At 36.1% G+C, this 17,557-nt stretch overlaps 1 protein-coding gene across 8 annotated transcripts in view; it reads right to left on the bottom strand.

Moving 5' to 3' along the window:
* The window catches only part of LOC144373302 (uncharacterized), a 50,268-nt gene extending 33,406 nt beyond the window's left edge, over window positions 1–16,862 (bottom strand). For 4 of the 8 annotated variants that reach the window (XR_013433024.1, XR_013433028.1, XR_013433029.1 and 1 more), the window contains exons 1-8: window positions 16,613–16,862; window positions 14,898–14,929; window positions 14,311–14,415; window positions 11,714–11,951; window positions 9,998–10,029; window positions 9,410–9,514; window positions 5,497–5,587; window positions 5,288–5,325 (exon numbers count right to left, since the gene is read on the bottom strand). Coding sequence is in view for 1 of the 8 variants with exons in the window: in XM_078036405.1 (XP_077892531.1) it covers window positions 9,428–9,514; window positions 9,998–10,029; window positions 11,714–11,951; window positions 14,311–14,415; window positions 14,898–14,929; window positions 16,613–16,847 (729 nt within the window). In the remaining 7 variants the exon portion in view is untranslated. Of the gene's footprint in view, window positions 1–5,287; window positions 5,326–5,422; window positions 5,588–9,409; window positions 9,515–9,997; window positions 10,030–11,713; window positions 11,952–14,310; window positions 14,416–14,897; window positions 14,930–16,612 lie in introns of those variants that run through there. The other 4 variants (XR_013433030.1, XR_013433026.1, XR_013433027.1 and 1 more) reach the window with 2 other exon arrangements.
* Between the last annotated feature and the right edge of the window lie 695 nt (window positions 16,863–17,557).

Below are 17,557 nucleotides of genomic sequence, written 5' to 3'. Positions count from 1 at the left end.
CTGTGTTTGAGGTACATTTGGTATTATCCTGGATGATTGGTTTTCTCTCCCCTCATCTCCAGCCCTTGCCAGGAAGCAAGCCATGTCAGTCACTGTGATTATTACTGTCACCATATTTTAAGGATGAGAGAAATGTTAAGTGTCTTGCCCAAGGTCAAAGAGCCAGACAGTGTTGGTTCCTGAGCTTGGGTCTCCAGAGAGCTAGGATCTCCCCTTCCAGGAGGGCTCTGTCCCAGCCCCTCAGAGCCTCCCCATACCCTCAGGAAACAGGTTTCTCTGAATGTAGAATAGACAGGCAGGCCAGGGTTAAATAATATATATTATTTATGAAGGTGAAAACATCATGAGGGAGTGGGTGAGGACTCAGGACCCAGAGGCCTCCATGTGGAAATTTGGATTGTGAGAGTTGTAGCCTACTCACGTAGATGAATCCACTGATATGAATTAACCCAGTGATATCTGTAGAGAGATGGGTCAACTAGGGGCATGCCTTGGGGCTTGTATTTTTGTTCCTGGTGAACTGAAGTGCTTCTCTCTCTCTCTCTCTCTCTCTCTCTCTCTCTCTCTCTCTCTCTCTCTCTCTCTCTCTCTCTCTCTTCCTGGCTGTCATGTTCTGAGCTTCTTTCTTCTGCCACCTTCTGCCCTCATGTTCTGACTCAGCTTGAGCCCAGCACTATGGAATCAGCTGACCATGGACTGAACCTCTATAAATGTGAGCTAAAATAAATTTTTCCTCCTCTAAATTGTTTCTTGTTGGGTATTTTGGTCACAGTGATGCAAAAGCTGACTAAAACAGTGAAATTATTCTTCAAAAGTGAAGCAGAAATAGAGTTTCTCACATAAACAAAAACAAAGGGTATTTATCACCAGCAACCTGCTCTGAGCCAACGTTCAAACAAGTTCTTCAAGGAGAAGAAAAATGATGTAACCTGGATCTACATAAAGAAAATGAGAGCACTGGTGAAGAAATAAATGTGAAATGCCATCTTTCTTTGTCTTATTCCTGATATAAAAGATAACCATGTGTTTAGAGCGGTAACAGTAACCATATATTGGGTGATTATAGCATAGGAAAAAGTGAAATTAATGAGAGCAATATCATAGAGTACCTGCCCTACACGTGAAAGGGTGGAGTATTATTTGAGGATGTTCTTATATTCTTATGATGTACATTGCAAACTCTGGGGCAACTACTAAACATCTGATAAAGGAGGATAGTTGATATTCTAAGAGAGGGAATAAATGAAATCATATAAAATGCTCATATAACCAGAGAAATGGGAAAATGCGTAAAGAACAAAGGCAATATAGAGAAAGAAGTTATAAATACAATAAATACTACTCCAACTCTACCAATAATCACTCTAAATGTGACTACTCTAAATATGCCAATTAAAAGAACAAAGTGTCAAACGGAATAAGAAACAAGACTCTACCATATATTGTCTGTAAAAAAAGCCACTTTGATTAGGAAGACCCAGTTACAATTAGAGCCAAATTATGGACAGAGATGCACTATAAAAACCAACTAATCAGTGGGCATCTGCAATAGCTATATTGATTTTACATAAAGTACATTTCAGAATATGGAAAATTATCAGCAATAAAAGGGACAAACACCAAGAAGACATAGCAATTCTAAATATGTAAGAATTTAGCAACAGAAATCTAAATATGTGACACCAAAACTGATATAACTAAAGGAGAAATTGACAAAATTTATTACTATATAGTTGGAAACTTCCAAAAACTTCTGTCAGGGCTTGATAGATGAAGCAGGCAGAAAATCAATAAGGATATAGTTGACCAGAATGGCACTGTTAATCAACCTGATCTTATTGGAATTCTGAAATACTCTCCCCCAAAAGAATAGAGTACACATTCTTTTCAAGTTTACATAAAATTCAGAAAGGCACACTGTGTCCTGTATCATAAAATAGTCATCAATAAATTGAAGAGATTGAAAATCAAATATATTCTTATATCACAACGAAATTAAGCTGAAAATCACCAATAGAAAAAGAACTGAAAAATCCACAAATATTTGGGAATTCAATAATACATTTGTAAATAACAAATGAGTAAAAATAGTCCCAAGGGAAATTTTTAAATATTTTGAATTCAACAAAAGAAATTACAATTTATCAAAATTAACAATTTATCCAATAAACTCTGTAAGCATTTAGTGCACTTAGTGGAATTTATAGCACTGAAGACACAGATGAGAGAAGAACAGTGGGCTAAACTCAGTAATCTAGCTTTTAAAAGCCAAAGCCAAAAGAGCAATTTAAGCCTAAAGCAAGCAAAAAGAAAAATCAATAAAATTAAAAACTATAGAAAGTTACTACAAACCACTTTATGTCCACAAATTTGATATCTCAGCTAAAATAGATGGGTTCCTTGACAAACTAAACTACTCACACTCACACAGGGAGAAATAGACAATCTGAATAGGTCTGTTTCCATTAAGGAAAATAAATAAAAAGCCCACAACCTTCTAAAAGAGAAAACATCAGGTTTCTTTGGTTTTGCTGGTGAATTCTATGAAAAATTTGAAAAACTAAATGACCTCAGTGGTGTACTATTTCTCCATCATCTCTCCAGAATATACTGGTTCATCAATTCTAATAAGTGTGCCATATTAACAAAAGGTATAATAATAAGGACAGCTGGGTGTAGAGCATAGGAGAACTATGTCTTTATATCCATGCAATTTTTCTTTAAATAAAAAACTATTCTAAGAATAGTTTAATTTTTTAAACTAGAGCTGAAAGGAAAAATTGTCAAACTAGAATTCTATATCAAGCCAAAAAAAACAAATAACATCATAAACATGAATACACATAATGTGTGTATATATGTATATACTTTATATATGTATACACTTTGTATATTGAAATCAATATATAAAGTATTAAGAGAAAATGGAGACAATTCTGATAAAGAAAAGCTGGCAGATCCCATCACCAGCAGACCTGTACTCCAAGAAACACTAAATGAAGGTCTCTGGATGAAAGTAAAGTGGTACCAGTAGATGATCAGATCCTCAGAAAGATATGAGTGCCAGAAATGGTAACTATGTAAATTATGCAGGAGCATAGTTTCAAACTATCACATTTTCTCTTAATTCATTTAAAAAATATCCTACAGTTCAAAGAAAAATGACAGCATTGTATGGTGGGATTTATCAGGTATGGAACTGGAATTTTTCTCAGAACTGTGGCATATAATAGGAGGTTAAAATTAGTATGGACTGGGCGAGTGTGGTGGCACATGTCTGCAATCCCAGTGACTCAGGCTGAGGCAGGAGTATCAAAGCTAGCTTCAGCAACTTAGCAAGGCCATAAAAACTGTACTGAGACCCAGTCTCTAAAAATTAAAAAAAGGGGGCTGGAGATGTGGCTCAGTGATTAATTGCCCCTAGGTACGCCCCTGGTACCAAAAAAATAATATAAAGTAATAGTGTATGGACTTAGAAGGTTTTTACATTTTAAATAAAGACATTAATTCTAAGTTGATGGTTAAAATTTAAGACTGCAGAAAAGTAAGAACAGAAGAGCAGAGGTCAGATGGTACAAACTGGAAACAAAGAGCAAAATATGAGGCCTAAGTCCAAATATATCAGTAGTACATTGGACAGAATGAATTAAACACCTAGTTAAAAGGCAGAGATTATCAGAATGGGTTAAAAAATCAAGACTTAATCATGGCTAAAAGAGATGTGCTTAAAATCTAAAGATACAGATAGATTGAAAGTTAAAAAGTCAGGAAAATAATAATGCAAAAATAAAGAACGAAAAGTTGGAACTGCTGTATTAATATAAGATAAAATAAACTGCAAAAGTATTAGCATAAATAGAAATCCTGAAGAAAGATATGACAATAATTAATGTTCTTGCACTAAGTAACAGAGCTTCAAAATATATAAAACAAAAATCAACAGAATGAAAGGGAGAAACAGTTACCAACCATTGCGGGAGATTTTGATACGTGCCTCTCAGTAAATACATTAAATGGGTAAATAGAAGGATGGAGGAACAGTATCAACTACCTCAGCCTAACTGATGTTATATAATACAACACCCAACAACTACAGAACTCCCGTTCCCTTTAAGGGCACTTCATAAATTAATTGAAACAGATCATATTCTGGGCCATAAAATGATATTCCTTACCAATGAATGGGATGGATTAAAACTCAGAAGCTTCTTCTCAGAAAAGGGAATGACCAACAATGTGAAGAGAGAGCCCACAGAGTAGCAGAACATCTTTACTACACACATATCAGATAGAGCACTAACTTCCAGGATATATAAAGATTTCAAAAATCTTAACATCCCCGAACCAAATAACCCAATCAATAAATGGTCTAAGGAACTGAGCAGACAATTCTCAGAAGATGTATGTTCATCAACAAATATGTGAAAAAATTTTCAATATCTCTAGCAATTCAAGAAATACAAATCAAAACTACTCTCAGATTTCATTTCACTTCAGTCAGAATGGCAATTATCAAGAAGACAAGCAAAAATAAATGTTGGTGAGGATGTAGGGGAAAAGACCCACTCATAGATTGCTGGTAGAACTGCAAATTGATGTAATCATCATGGAAAGCAGTATGGAGATTCCTCAGAAAACTTGGAATGAAACCACCAATTGACCCAGTTATCCCACTTCTCAGTCTATTTCCAATAGACTTAAAATCAGCATACTACAGTGATGCAGCCACATCAATGCTATAAAGTAGCTCAACTCACAAGAGTTTTACTATGGAACCAACCTGAGTGTCCTTCAACACAGGAACAGATAAAGAAAATGTGGTCAATATGCACAATGGAATATTATTCAGTTTTAAAGAAGAACAAAGTGATGGCATCTGCCAGTAAATGAGTGGAAGTTAAGAATATCATAGTAAGCAAAATAGGCCAATTCCAAAAACCACAGTTTAAATGTTTTCTCTGATATTTGACACTAATTCACAATAAGGAGCGTGGCTATGGAAGAATGAAGTTACTTTGGATTAGGCAGAGGGGAGGGAAAGGAGGGGAGCCAGGTATGGGGTGGGAAGAAGAGTAGACATTATTGCCCTAGGTGCATGTGTGACCACATGACTGATGTGATTCTACATCACGTACAACCAGAAACATGAGAAGCTATACTCCATTTGTGTATGATGTGTGAAAGTGCCTTCTACTGCCATGTATAACTAATTAGAACAAATAAAAGAAAAGAAAAAAGAATGGTGGCAGCCAGGGGTGGAGGAGGAGGAATGGAAATTCTTACTTACATGGTGGTAGAGCTTCTGTTTGGAGGGACAAAAGTGTGCTGGAAACAGAAGGTTGTACAATATTGTGAGTGTAATTAATGCCTCTGAGTTGTCCACTTAATAGGGCTAAAATGGCAAATTTAATGGTACCAGTCCTTCAAAACAATGAACCCTTTAATTATTAAAATTTTTAACATTTTCCTTTCCAGAAAATTAAAAGAGTAGGATACCATTCATAGTTTTTTTTCTTGAGAACCTCCTTGGCTCCCAAGATGTGAGGCATTAACTTGTGAGCCATTTCACCATGTTCAGGAGTGGGTACTGCAAAGAGAAAATAAAAAGTGCATAATTTAGAAGCAAAACATTTTATGTACTTTCAACTAAGGCCTGAAGACTACTTATGAATACAGTTGACTTAAACAACCCATATTTTAATACCTGCCCCAAACCTCTGTTAGTCACAACCATAACTTTTATAAGCTGTTTGGAAAACAGTTGTTTTTAATTGTTCTAAATTCTGAAAGTCAACAGTTAAACAGACCATTAATACACTCATGTCAGTATCAAAAGGACACGATATTTGATTGAACCCATGGTGGCTTTACCAGTGAACTACATCCCTAAACCTTCTTTTAAATTTTTCAGATAGGGTCTACCCCACTTCTTAAGGCTGGACTTAAACTTGTGATCCTCCCTCTTTAGGCTCCCCAGTCACTGGGATCACAGGTGTACAACCATTGAGTATAGCATTTATGACATTTATAAGGTAGCTCAACAAGTTATAATTTATCAAGTTACTGGAACTATTTTGAGTGTGTGTGTGTGTGTGTGTGTGTGTGTGTGTGTGTGTGTGTGTATGTGTGTGTGTGTGTGTGGTGTTAGAACCAAACTCCGGGCCTTGTGCATGCTGGCAAAGCACTCTACCACTGAACAACATCTCTAGCCCCTCTGCATTCTACAAAGAAAATCACTATAAATACTACAGTGAGTAAAATGAGGTTATCATTCTCTCTTCCTGCTTGAATTTTGTATCCTCCCGCCTTCCCCTTCCTTTATTGTTTCTCCTCCTCCTCCTCCTCTTCCTTCTCCTCCTCCTCCTCTTCTTCCTCCTCCTCCTCCTCCTTCAACTTCCCTCCTTTCCTCCCTCAATTCTTTCTTCACCAACTCCCCCCACCACTGCCCTTTCTTTGTAGGAGGTGGTGCAGGAACTGAACCCAGGAATATCCTAGGCAAATAAGTGCTCTCCCACTGAGCTATACACCAGCCCTCTTTTCACTTTATTTGGAGACAGGGTATCTCTAAGTGGCCCAGGCAGGCTCCAATTTGAGATCCTCCTGCCTGAGCCTCTCCAGAAGATGAGATTACAGGTGTGTGCCCCCAAGGCCTGGCAGCTTCATCTTTTCTGGGTTAAGTATAAATACAATACATTTGCTTAAAGAAAACAAAATCAACCTGGGATGCATAAAAGTATTAAGAAAAATGATGACAATCCTATCAATATGGACTATCCTGTTAAAACTTCACAAGCTTTTTAAAAGTCACATTTCAAAATGATTTGGATATACTGACACTCTGTTCCTTCAAAAGCTATATGCCAGTTACATCATTCCTAAGAACTGACCATAAAATGATTCTAATGGCTAAATTGAATAGTGCCTTAATATGGGTGTTTTCATAATTTAACCAATCCCCTTTATAAAATCTTTGTATTCTTTAATTTTTGATTATTACCTTTAAGTTTCTAGAAGTGAAATTATTTCTAATTAATGGACTTTTTAGTATAAATTTTAGGTTTAAAAGTGAGCAGACAATAGGGACCCTCGCTAAGTTGCCTCTGACACAGGAAGGACACTTAAGGGATCCCGCTGACCTTCTCCAAAACTGAAAAGACAACTAGATAGCCTTGCAAATGCTTTTTCCAAATGCATACTGGGTCTTAAAATGTGGATCCTGAAATTTTCCCATGTTGGCCCCTCATTTTCTTATTGATATCTTGCATTACAGTGCAGTATACTTACTACAATGATACCTATTGTGGATACATATCTATATATTAATACACTTTTGTTGATTTTTGGAGGTGCTGGGGCTTGAACCATGGGGACTCGTATATGTCGGGCAAGCACTCTACCACAAATGAACAAATACGAACTTACGTCTATTAATCCAAAGCTAACACTTGACATTAGAGTTCACTCTTTCTATTGGGTTATATAATTCTATGGGATTTGAAAAATGAATATCGTCCTGTGTATCTACCATTATAACATCATACTAAATAAATTCACTGCCCTAAAAACCTACTACTCATCCTCTTTACACCCCTGAATCCCTGCAATCAATGATTTTTTAAAACTCCTCATACTTGAGATGTCCTAAATTACATGCTAGGCAAGTACCCTACCATGGATTGAACACTTCTAGCCCACACGCTACACTTGGAATTGGAGAGCATCTAGCCCCTTTAGATGGAAGGGCAACACTAAGCACTATGCTCTTAAAGATCTTTCAGAGAATAATATGCCCACACCATAGGCATTTAGTCAATTATCCAAGTTATTTCTCTGTTATAAATAAAGAGATAAGATAAAATTCTTTCATGCCTTTTGGTGTTATGATATCTCAGTTTTAATCCATGAATACTATTCTACTGTATGGAGGTAGCACATACATTGGATTTCTTTTGTTTATATTGTGGTGCTGGGGATGGAATCCAGGGCCTCAGCAGGCTAGCCATGTGCTCTACCACTGAACTGCACACAGTCCTCACATTCACTTTTTGAAACACATCTTGTTCCAGATTTAGCAAATATGAATAAAGATGCTATAAAAATTTTGCACAGGTTTATGTGTGGACACATCTCAATGCATGGGGGTAAATACCTAGAAACACATTGCTGGGTTATGTGGTAAGGTCATGTTTCATTTTGTGGGAAACTGAAAAAACCCTCTTCTGGAGTGGAGCCTCCCATTAGCAATGCAGGAGTATTCCTGTTGCTCCATCTCTCATTTTTCACTTTTTTATTCTTTCTTTCCTTAGTGATTAGCTAAGACTCCATCTTATTATTGAATGTTTGCATCTTTCAATGATCACACTCGACTATCACATGACACACCATGTCACACAGAACAAGAATCTTAGGGTGGTTGTTCTTGGCCCGGATGCTCTTATTGTCATTTTACTAATGCATACCTCCTGCCTCCACTGTTACTATTTTTATTTAAATGCTTTTATCTTTTAAAGATACTTTTATAACAGACAGACATTTATTTGTTCAGGTAGGTAGAAGTACTTTTGACTTTATTTGAGGAAGCTATTATTTAGCTTTTGGGACATACATTTCTGGGTTAGTTTTTTCTATCAGAAATTCAATACACAGGATGAAAACCCTTGAAACTGTCTCACAGCTTACTGATGCTATTGCATTTAAAAGTTTTCATTTCTATCTTTATGTTTCACTGTGGTAGTTTCCACTAAAATAATCTATCATTAATCAAGTCTCAAAATATTTTAACAAATATAATGCCTACCCCACCCTTTCACTTCAAAAAGCCAGTTGTAAGGAATATAGAAAACACAGCCTTCTGTCATGAGATGGGAATCCAATGGCAGTCCTCAGAGCCACCACATCACAGTCCAGCCCCCTTACTACCTCTCTCCCTGGCTCCACCTGAGCTCATTACTGTTGAAATTCTCCTCAGCTGGGGAGGAATTTCACTCTCAACTGTCTTTCAAATGCCATCAAGGCTTTGAGAGAAATGTCAAAATGAGAAATAGAGTACATAATCTGGGGAAGAGGAAAGATCTACGTTTTAGGTAGAAGAGTTACCCACATTATGAAACAGAGAAAAAACAGAGCAATAGATGACCTCTCTGGAAAAGAGGACAAAACATGGAAAGAAAAAAGCAGTGAGTTAAGTATTCTAACTTTTAAAGAAGCCATCGATTTTTATTTTTCAAAAAAGTGGTTTTTGATGAGTACTCTTTAGGTGAAAACTTTAATTTAATCTTAAATTAATCTTCTCAGAGTAAAATATTTCAAACTTGAAGCTTTTTGAAATTATCTCTGAAAGTCAAATGCAAACAGCAGTTTTTTCAACACACATGCACAGATGTGCACACCAGGGTCATTAGTCACTCACTTGTCTTGTATGGCCATGTCATGGGACAGTGAAAGGCTGCACCTCTCCATCACCATCATCTTCCTCCATTACTATTGCTAATGTTTCCGGCACCTTGGTGTTCAGCTGTGTTCAGGAGCAAAGGAAGACAAGCCAGGAAAAGACAAAGATTAACATGTGACCAGGTCTCCTTTTATTAAACAAACTTTAAGAAGTTATTTTTCCATAGCTAATTTTTAAATGACTAAACCTCACTGGTTACAATATATTCAATTAAAAAATAAAGATGATTTTCTGAAATATGGAAAAGTAAATAAGCATATATGATAAATATTCTTGAGTGCTATTTAGAAACATTAAATATTTCTTTACTTCATTTTATTTTTTTAAATATTTTTTTAAAGTTGTTGATGAACCTTTATTTTATTTATTTGTATGTGGTGCTGAGAATCGAACTCAGTGCCTCATGCATGCCAGGCAAGCACACTACGACTAAGCCACAACCCCAGTCCAACCTCTTATTTTAGAAATTAAAAAAAAATTAAAAACAGGTTTCTTTTGGTAACCTTAACTAAAGCAAGAACTATAAGAAATACATCATCAACTTACTGCAGGTGTTCCAGAAGGGAAGCAATCCTTCTCTGAAAATGAAAGAGAAAGGAATGTTAACAATTTACCACAGAAAACGTTTCTATGACAAAAAGAAAAATAATATAAAAGAGGAGCAAGTGAAATGTGTTAAAACCGATTTCATTTTAAGCAGAATTACTTATCTAGAAATATGATAGTAATAGTAACTTAAAAATAAAATTTATATAAGACTCAGCTAATAACTCTTTAATCTTAATGAAACCTTAAAAACACATTTTGAAAAACCTGAGTTGATCATTCAAATGACTGGATTTCATGGAATGTAAATTATACTTCAATCAAGTTATTAAAATGTAATGGAGTCCTGGCCTGGTAATTCCATGCCTATAATCCAAGGGGCTCAAGAGGCAGAGACAGGAGGATCTTGTGTTCCAAGCCAGCCTCAGCAATTTAGCTAGGTGCTTAGAAACTCAATGCGACCCTGCCTCTACATAAGATACAAAATAGAGCTGGGGATGTGGTTCAGGGATTGAGTGCCCCTGGGTTCAATCCCCGGTACCCTGCCCCCACCAAAGTGTAATGAAAACCATACCCACCCAAGTTGTATTAAAATAAAACATTCCTTGTTTAAGATACTTTCTTAAGCAGTAAACGTGATTTGATAAATATTCTTGAGTACGAAGGAGCAAGGGATATAAAGCCACCAAACATGGCAACTGGGAAAAGAATTATATTTGACATGGTTTGTTTCTTTGTAAAATGCAACTTACTGGTTGACACAGAAGTTCTAGGTAAAAGTAGGATGTTTTCCTAAGGATACCAGGTAAGTTTTTTATAGAAAAAGTCAAGATCAGTATTACTCGAAAAGAAGTCTACTTCTTTTTTAAACATAGCCTTTATCTCTGTGATGATGTAAGCATATTAAATACAATTAATCCAACCACATTTGATTTTTGCATACTTAAGATTATTTTTTAAAACTATATATATATGACTTTAGAGACGGAAAACATATTAAATAAAAATTATGAATCTTGGGGTTGTTATGGGCAAAATCTACCCAGAGAGAAATTGGAGAAATGATTTTGCATCTTTTAATGTATAGTACAAAGAAGTGAAAGCAGGAGAACCAGCGTGGAGAAGGAGAGTCTAAATAAATCTCCAAAGATATTCCAGGGATAAGTCAACCAACTGCACCACGTAGACTTCATTCTGATGCAGCCTTACACAAACTGTTTTTAAAAATCCAGTATACTTCAACTCTTACCCACTTAGATTCTATTTCTGAGGAATAAGTATTTCTTTGAGGTAAGGTATTTGTTTTATGTATTTGAATGTAATTTTTGAATAGAAAATGATTTTATTTCAAGGTCTATGCATTTATAAACAAGAATTCCTTCTAGGCCAATGACAAAAAACATATCTCTAGCATAAACCATAAACATGTCTAGAAATCCACAATTTTTCCTTCTCAACTAAAAATCATTTAAACCCATGAGGAGGAAAAGAAAACCCCAAGTAAATGTAACAACATGGAACAACTGTGAATCCCACTATCATGTTGAATTATAATGTATAAGAAATATGGAGGAAAATGTAACAGATCCAATTCCATTTGTAACAAAATTATGAGATCAATGAAATCCTCAATCTCCAGATGATGTTCAAGAGCCTTCCCGAGAGTTGACAAAAAGCAGTATCTATGTAGGAGAAAGTAGTAACAATACAGTTTACCTTTTATTTTTCCAGAAATGATCTTTTTATCTATCAGTGCTTCACAAGTTTCCATGGGATTCAGTCTTTTACCACTGTCTGAGGTCTCACCAGTAGGAGGACATCTGAGATTTTTCTTCTTCAAGGTGCTGGCGTTATAATACTTGTTGACACCCCGCACAGCTAGAGGATGCTCCGTTGGCTTTCCTTTGAGGACCCTGAAGGTTTGTGGCAACTGAGCCCCCTGATCTGGCATGCCCTAACAAAGAGAAATTCAGACATGAGTTGTGGTTTGAATTGCTCTAATACCATCAATTTTCAGACACAAATATCAACATACATAAAACAAACCCATACACATAATTTTAGATTTGACTAAATTCTAAATGGTTTCCTTTTCTAAAACTCTACTTTTTCATATTTATTTTGCAAATCAACAGGAAAGTTGTCAAACCTGTATTTCCCCTGTTCATCACCCACCAGAGTAGCTCCTAATTGAAAAGCCTTAAGCCAAGAGTACAAGTCAGGGGACAGAAAACAGGAAGAAGGATGCTTGGTTATGTCTGGTTCTGCTCTAGCTTTACACAGATAGAGAACACAGGGAGGCAGGCCCATTCCAACTTCAGCAATTCAGGGAATACAAATGTAGGGATTTGAAACCAAGAACCCACTTTATACAGTTTTTAGTGTTTCAGATCTTTTTAGGTGGGAGGAGGAGGAGTACCAGGAATTGAATTCAGGGGCACTCAACCACTCAGCCATACCCTCAGCCTTTTTATTTTTTGAGACAGGGTCCCACTAAATTGCTTAGTTCCTGGCTTAGTTGCTGAGTCTGGCTTTGAACTTGCAAACCTCCTAAATCAGCCTGACTAGCTTCTGCGATTACAGTCATGCTCCACTGAACCCAGCAATACATTACATCATTTTTGTTTCCCTTAAATTCATTTGAAATAATCTAGTAGTACATTAAATGGTCATGCCATATTTTTAATTAATTTACTACTAATGATATTTGAGTTGACTTTTTGCTACATTTTGCTATCAAAATAATGGGACACAAACCATAGTCTATGCTGTTCCATGGTTTCCCTAGGACACACATGCTAAAAATTACATTTCTAGGTCAAAAGGTATGTAGGTGAAAGTAACATATTCATTTGTGATTTGCAATAGATACATGAAGGGATTTTTTTTAAAGTGATAGTGAGAGAGGAGAGAGAGAGAGGAGAGAGAGAGAGAGAAAGAGAGAGAAAGAGAGAAAGAGAGAGAGAGAGAGAGAGAGAGAGAGAGAGAGAGAGAGAGAATTTTTAATATTTATTTTTTAGTTCTCGGCGGACACAACATCTTTGTTGGTATGTGGTGCTGAGGATCGAACCCGGGCCTCACGCATGCCAGGCGAGCACGCTACCGCTTGAGCCACATCCCTAGCCCCCACATCAAGGGATTTTTAAACACATTTTTTTTTATTTTTTCTTTTTTGTTGTTTGGTGGTTGGGATTAAACCAAGGCCTTAAGGTGCTTAGTGATTAGGTAATGCTCCCTCTTATTTTGAATGTTTGCATCTTTGAATGATCACACTCCACCATCATGTGACACCCCATGTCACACAGGACAATAATCTTAGGGTTGTTGTTCTTGGCCTGGAAGCTCTAATTGTCATTTTACAAGCATATCTCCTGCCTTCACTGTTATTATTTTTAGTTAAATGGTTTTATCTTTTAAAGATACTTTTATAAGAGACAAGACATTTACTTATTCAGGTTGGTAGAGGTGCTTTTGACTTTACTTTATTTGACGAAGCTGTTAATAGCTTTTGGGAGATAGACTTTTGGGTTGTTTTTTTCTATCAGAACTTCATTACACATCATGAAAACCCTTGAAACTGTCTCACAGCTCACTGATGCTATTGCATTTAAAAGTTGTTTTCAATTGTATCTTTATGTTTCACTGTGGTAGTTTCCACTACAATAATCTATCATTAATCCAGTCTCAAAACATTTTATACAAATATATTGCCTACCTTCCCTTTCACTTCAAAGAGCCAGTTGTAAGGAATATAGAAAACACAGCCTTCTGTCATGAGATGGGAATCCAATGGCAGTCCTCAGAGCCACCACATCACAGTCCAGCCCCCTTACTACTTCTCTCCCTGGCTCCATCTGAGCTCATTATTACTGAAATTCTCCCTCATCAGGTGAGGAATTTAACTCTCAACTGTCTTTAAAATGCCATCAAGGCTTTGAGAGAAATGTCAAAATGAGAAATAAAGTACATAATCTGGGGAAGACGAAAGATCTACGTTTTAGGTAGAAGAGTTACCCACAATATGAAACACAGAAAAAAAAGAGCAACAGATGATCTCTCTGGAAAACGGGACAAAACATGGAAAGAAAAAAGCAGTGAGTTAAGTATTCTAACTTTTAAAGAAGCCATTGATTTTTATTTTTCAAAAAAGTGGTTTTTGATGATTATTCTTTAGGCAAAAACTTTAGTCTTAAATTAATCTTCTCAGAGTAAAATATTTCAAACTTGAAGCTTTTTGAAATTATCTCTGAAAGTCAAATGCAAACAGCTGTTTTTCGAACACAGATGTGCACACTAGGTCATTAGTCACTCACTGGTCTTGTGTGGCCATGTCCTGGGGCAGTGAAAGGCCGCACCTCTCCATCACCATCATTTTCCTCCATTATTATTGCTAATGTATCTGGCACCTTGGTGTTCAGCTGTGTTCAGGAGCAAAGGAAGACAAGCCAGGAAAAGACAAAGATTAACATGTGACCAGGTCTCCTTTTATTAAACAAACTTTAAGAAGTTATTTTTTCCATACCTAAATTTTAAATGACTAAACCTCACTGGTTACAATATTTTCAATTAAAAAATAAAGATGATTTTCTGAAATATGGAAAAGTAAATAAGCATATATGATAAATATTCTTGAGTGCTATTTAGAAACATTAAATATTTCTTTACTTCATTTTATTTTTTAAACATTTTTTTAAAGTTGTTGATGAACCTTTATTTTATTTATTTGTATGTGGTGCTGAGAATCGAACCCAGTGCCTCATGCATGCCAGGCAAGCACACTACCACTGAGCCACAACCCCAGCCCTACCTTTTATTTTAGAAATTTAAAAAAATGAAAAACAGATTTCTTTTGGTAACTTTAATCAGAGCAAGAACTATAAGAAATACATCATCAACTTACTGCAGGTGTTCCAAAAGGGAAGCAATCCTTCTCTGAAAATGAAAGGGAAAGGAATGTTAACAATTTACCACAGAAACCATTTCTATGACAAAAAGAAAAATAATATAAAAGAGGAGCAAGTGAAATGTGTTAAAACCAATTTCATTTTAAGCAGAATTACTTATCTAGAAATATGATAGTAATAGTAACTTAAAAATAAAATTTATATAAGACTCAGCTAATAACTCTTTAATCTTAATGAAACCTTAAAAACACATTTTGAAAAACCTGAGTTGATCATTCAAATAACTGGATTTCATGGTATGTAAATTATACTTCAATCAAGTTATTAAAATGTAATGAGTCCTGGCCTGGTAATTCCAAGTCTATAATCCAAGGGGCTCAAGAGGCAGAGACAGGAGGATCTTGTGTTCCAAGCCAGCCTCAGCAATTTAGCTAGGTGCTTAGAAACTCAATGTGACTCTGCCTCTACATAAGATACAAAATAGAGCTGGGGATGTGGTTCAGGGATTGAGTGCCCCTGGGTTCAATCCCCAGTACCCTGCCCCCACCAAAGTGTAATGAAAACCATACCCACCCAAGTTGTATTAAAATAAAACATTCCTTGTTTAAGATACTTTCTTAAGCAGTAAACGTGATTTGATAAATATTCTTGAGTACGAAGGAGCAAGGGGATATAAGCCACCAAACATGGCAACTGGGAAAAGAATTATATTTGACATGGTTTGTTTCTTTGTAAAATGCAACTTACTAGTTGACACAGAAGTTCTAGGTAAAAGTAAGATGTTTTCCTAAGGATACCAGGTAAGTTTTTTTATAGAAAAAGTCAAGATCAGTATTACTCGAAAAGAAGTCTACTTCTTTTTTAAACATAGCCTTTATCTCTGTGATGATGTAAACACATTAAACATAATTAATCCAACCACATATGATTTTTGCATACTTAGATTATTTTTTAAAAAATATATATATGACTTTAGAGATGGAAAACATATTAAATAAAAATTATGAATCTTGGGGTTGTTATGGGCAAAATCTACCCAGAGAGAAATTGGAGAAATGATTTTGCACCTTTTAATGTATAGTGCAAAGAAGTGAAAGCAGGAGAACCAGCGTGGAGAAGGAGAGTCTAAATAAATCTCCAAAGACATACCAGGGATCAGTCAACCAACTGCACCATGTGGACTTCATTCCGATGCTGCCTTACACAAACTGTTTTTAAAAATCCAGTATACTTCAACTCTTACCCACTTAGATTCTATTTCTGAGGAATAAGTACTTCTTTGAGGTAAGGTATTTATTTTTATGTATTTGAATGTAATTTTTGAATAGAAAATGATTTTATTTCAAGGTCTATGCATTTATAAACAAGAATTCCTTCTAGGCCAATGACAAAAAACATATCTCTAGCATAAACCATAAACATGTCTAAAAATCCACAATTTTTCCTTCTCAACTAAAAATCATTTAAACCCATGAGGAGGAAAAGAAAACCCCAAGTAAATGTAACAACATGGAACAATTGTGAATCCCACTATCATGTTGAATTATAATGTATAAGAAATATGGAGGAAAATGTAACAGATCCAATTCCATTTGTAACAAAATTATGAGATCAATGAAATCCTCAATCTCCAGATGATGTTCAAGAGCCTTCCCGAGAGTTGACAAAAAGCAGTATCTATGTAGGAGAAAGTAGTAACAATACAGTTTACCTTTTATTTTTCCAGAAATGATCTTTTTATCTATCAGTGCTTCACAAGTTTCCATGGGATTCAGTCTTTTACCACTGTCTGAGGTCTCACCAGTAGGAGGACATCTGAGATTTTTCTTCTTCAAGGTGCTGGCGTTATAATACTTGTTGACACCCCGCACAGCTAAAGGATGCTCCGTTGGCTTTCCTTTGAGGACCCTGAAGGTTTGTGGCAACTGAGCCCCCTGATCTGGCATGCCCTAACAAAGGGAAATTCAGACATGAGTTGTGGTTTGAATTGCTCTAATACCATCAATTTTCAGACACAAATATCAACATACATAAAACAAACCTATACACATAATTTTAGATTTGACTAAATTCTAAATGGTCTCCTTTTCTAAAACTCTACTTTTCCATACTTATTTTGCAAATCAACAGGAAAGGTCCAAACAGAGGAATGGGAATGGATTGCTGGGTTTGTTTGGGGAGAGGGACAGAACTGTCAAACCTGTATTTCCCCTTGTTCATCACCCACCAGAGTAGCTCCTAATTGAAAAGGCTTAAGCCATGAGCAAAAGTCAGGAGACAGCAGACAGAAAGAAGGATCCTTTCTTATGTCTGGTTCTTCCCTAGGCTTAGACAGAGAACCCAGGACGGCATGTCCATTCCAACCTCAGCAATTCAGGGAATACAAATGTAGGGATTTGAAACCAAGAACCCACTTTATACAGTGATTACTGTTTCAGATCTTTTTTGGTGGGGAGGAGGAGGAGTACCAGGGATTGAATTCAGGGGCACTCAACCACTCAGCCATACCTTCAGCCTTTTTATTTTTTGAGACAGGGTCTCAGTAAATTGCTTAGTTCCTCGCTTAGTTGCTGAGTCTGGCTTTGAACTTGCAAACCTCCTAAATCAGTCTCACAAGCTGCTGGGATTACAATCATGCCCTACTGAACCCAGGAAA

This window comes from Ictidomys tridecemlineatus, unplaced genomic scaffold (assembly GCF_052094955.1).
Source record: "Ictidomys tridecemlineatus isolate mIctTri1 unplaced genomic scaffold, mIctTri1.hap1 Scaffold_35, whole genome shotgun sequence".
Lineage (NCBI taxonomy): Eukaryota > Metazoa > Chordata > Mammalia > Rodentia > Sciuridae > Ictidomys > Ictidomys tridecemlineatus.
This window is presented reverse-complemented; position numbering and strand designations above follow the sequence as displayed.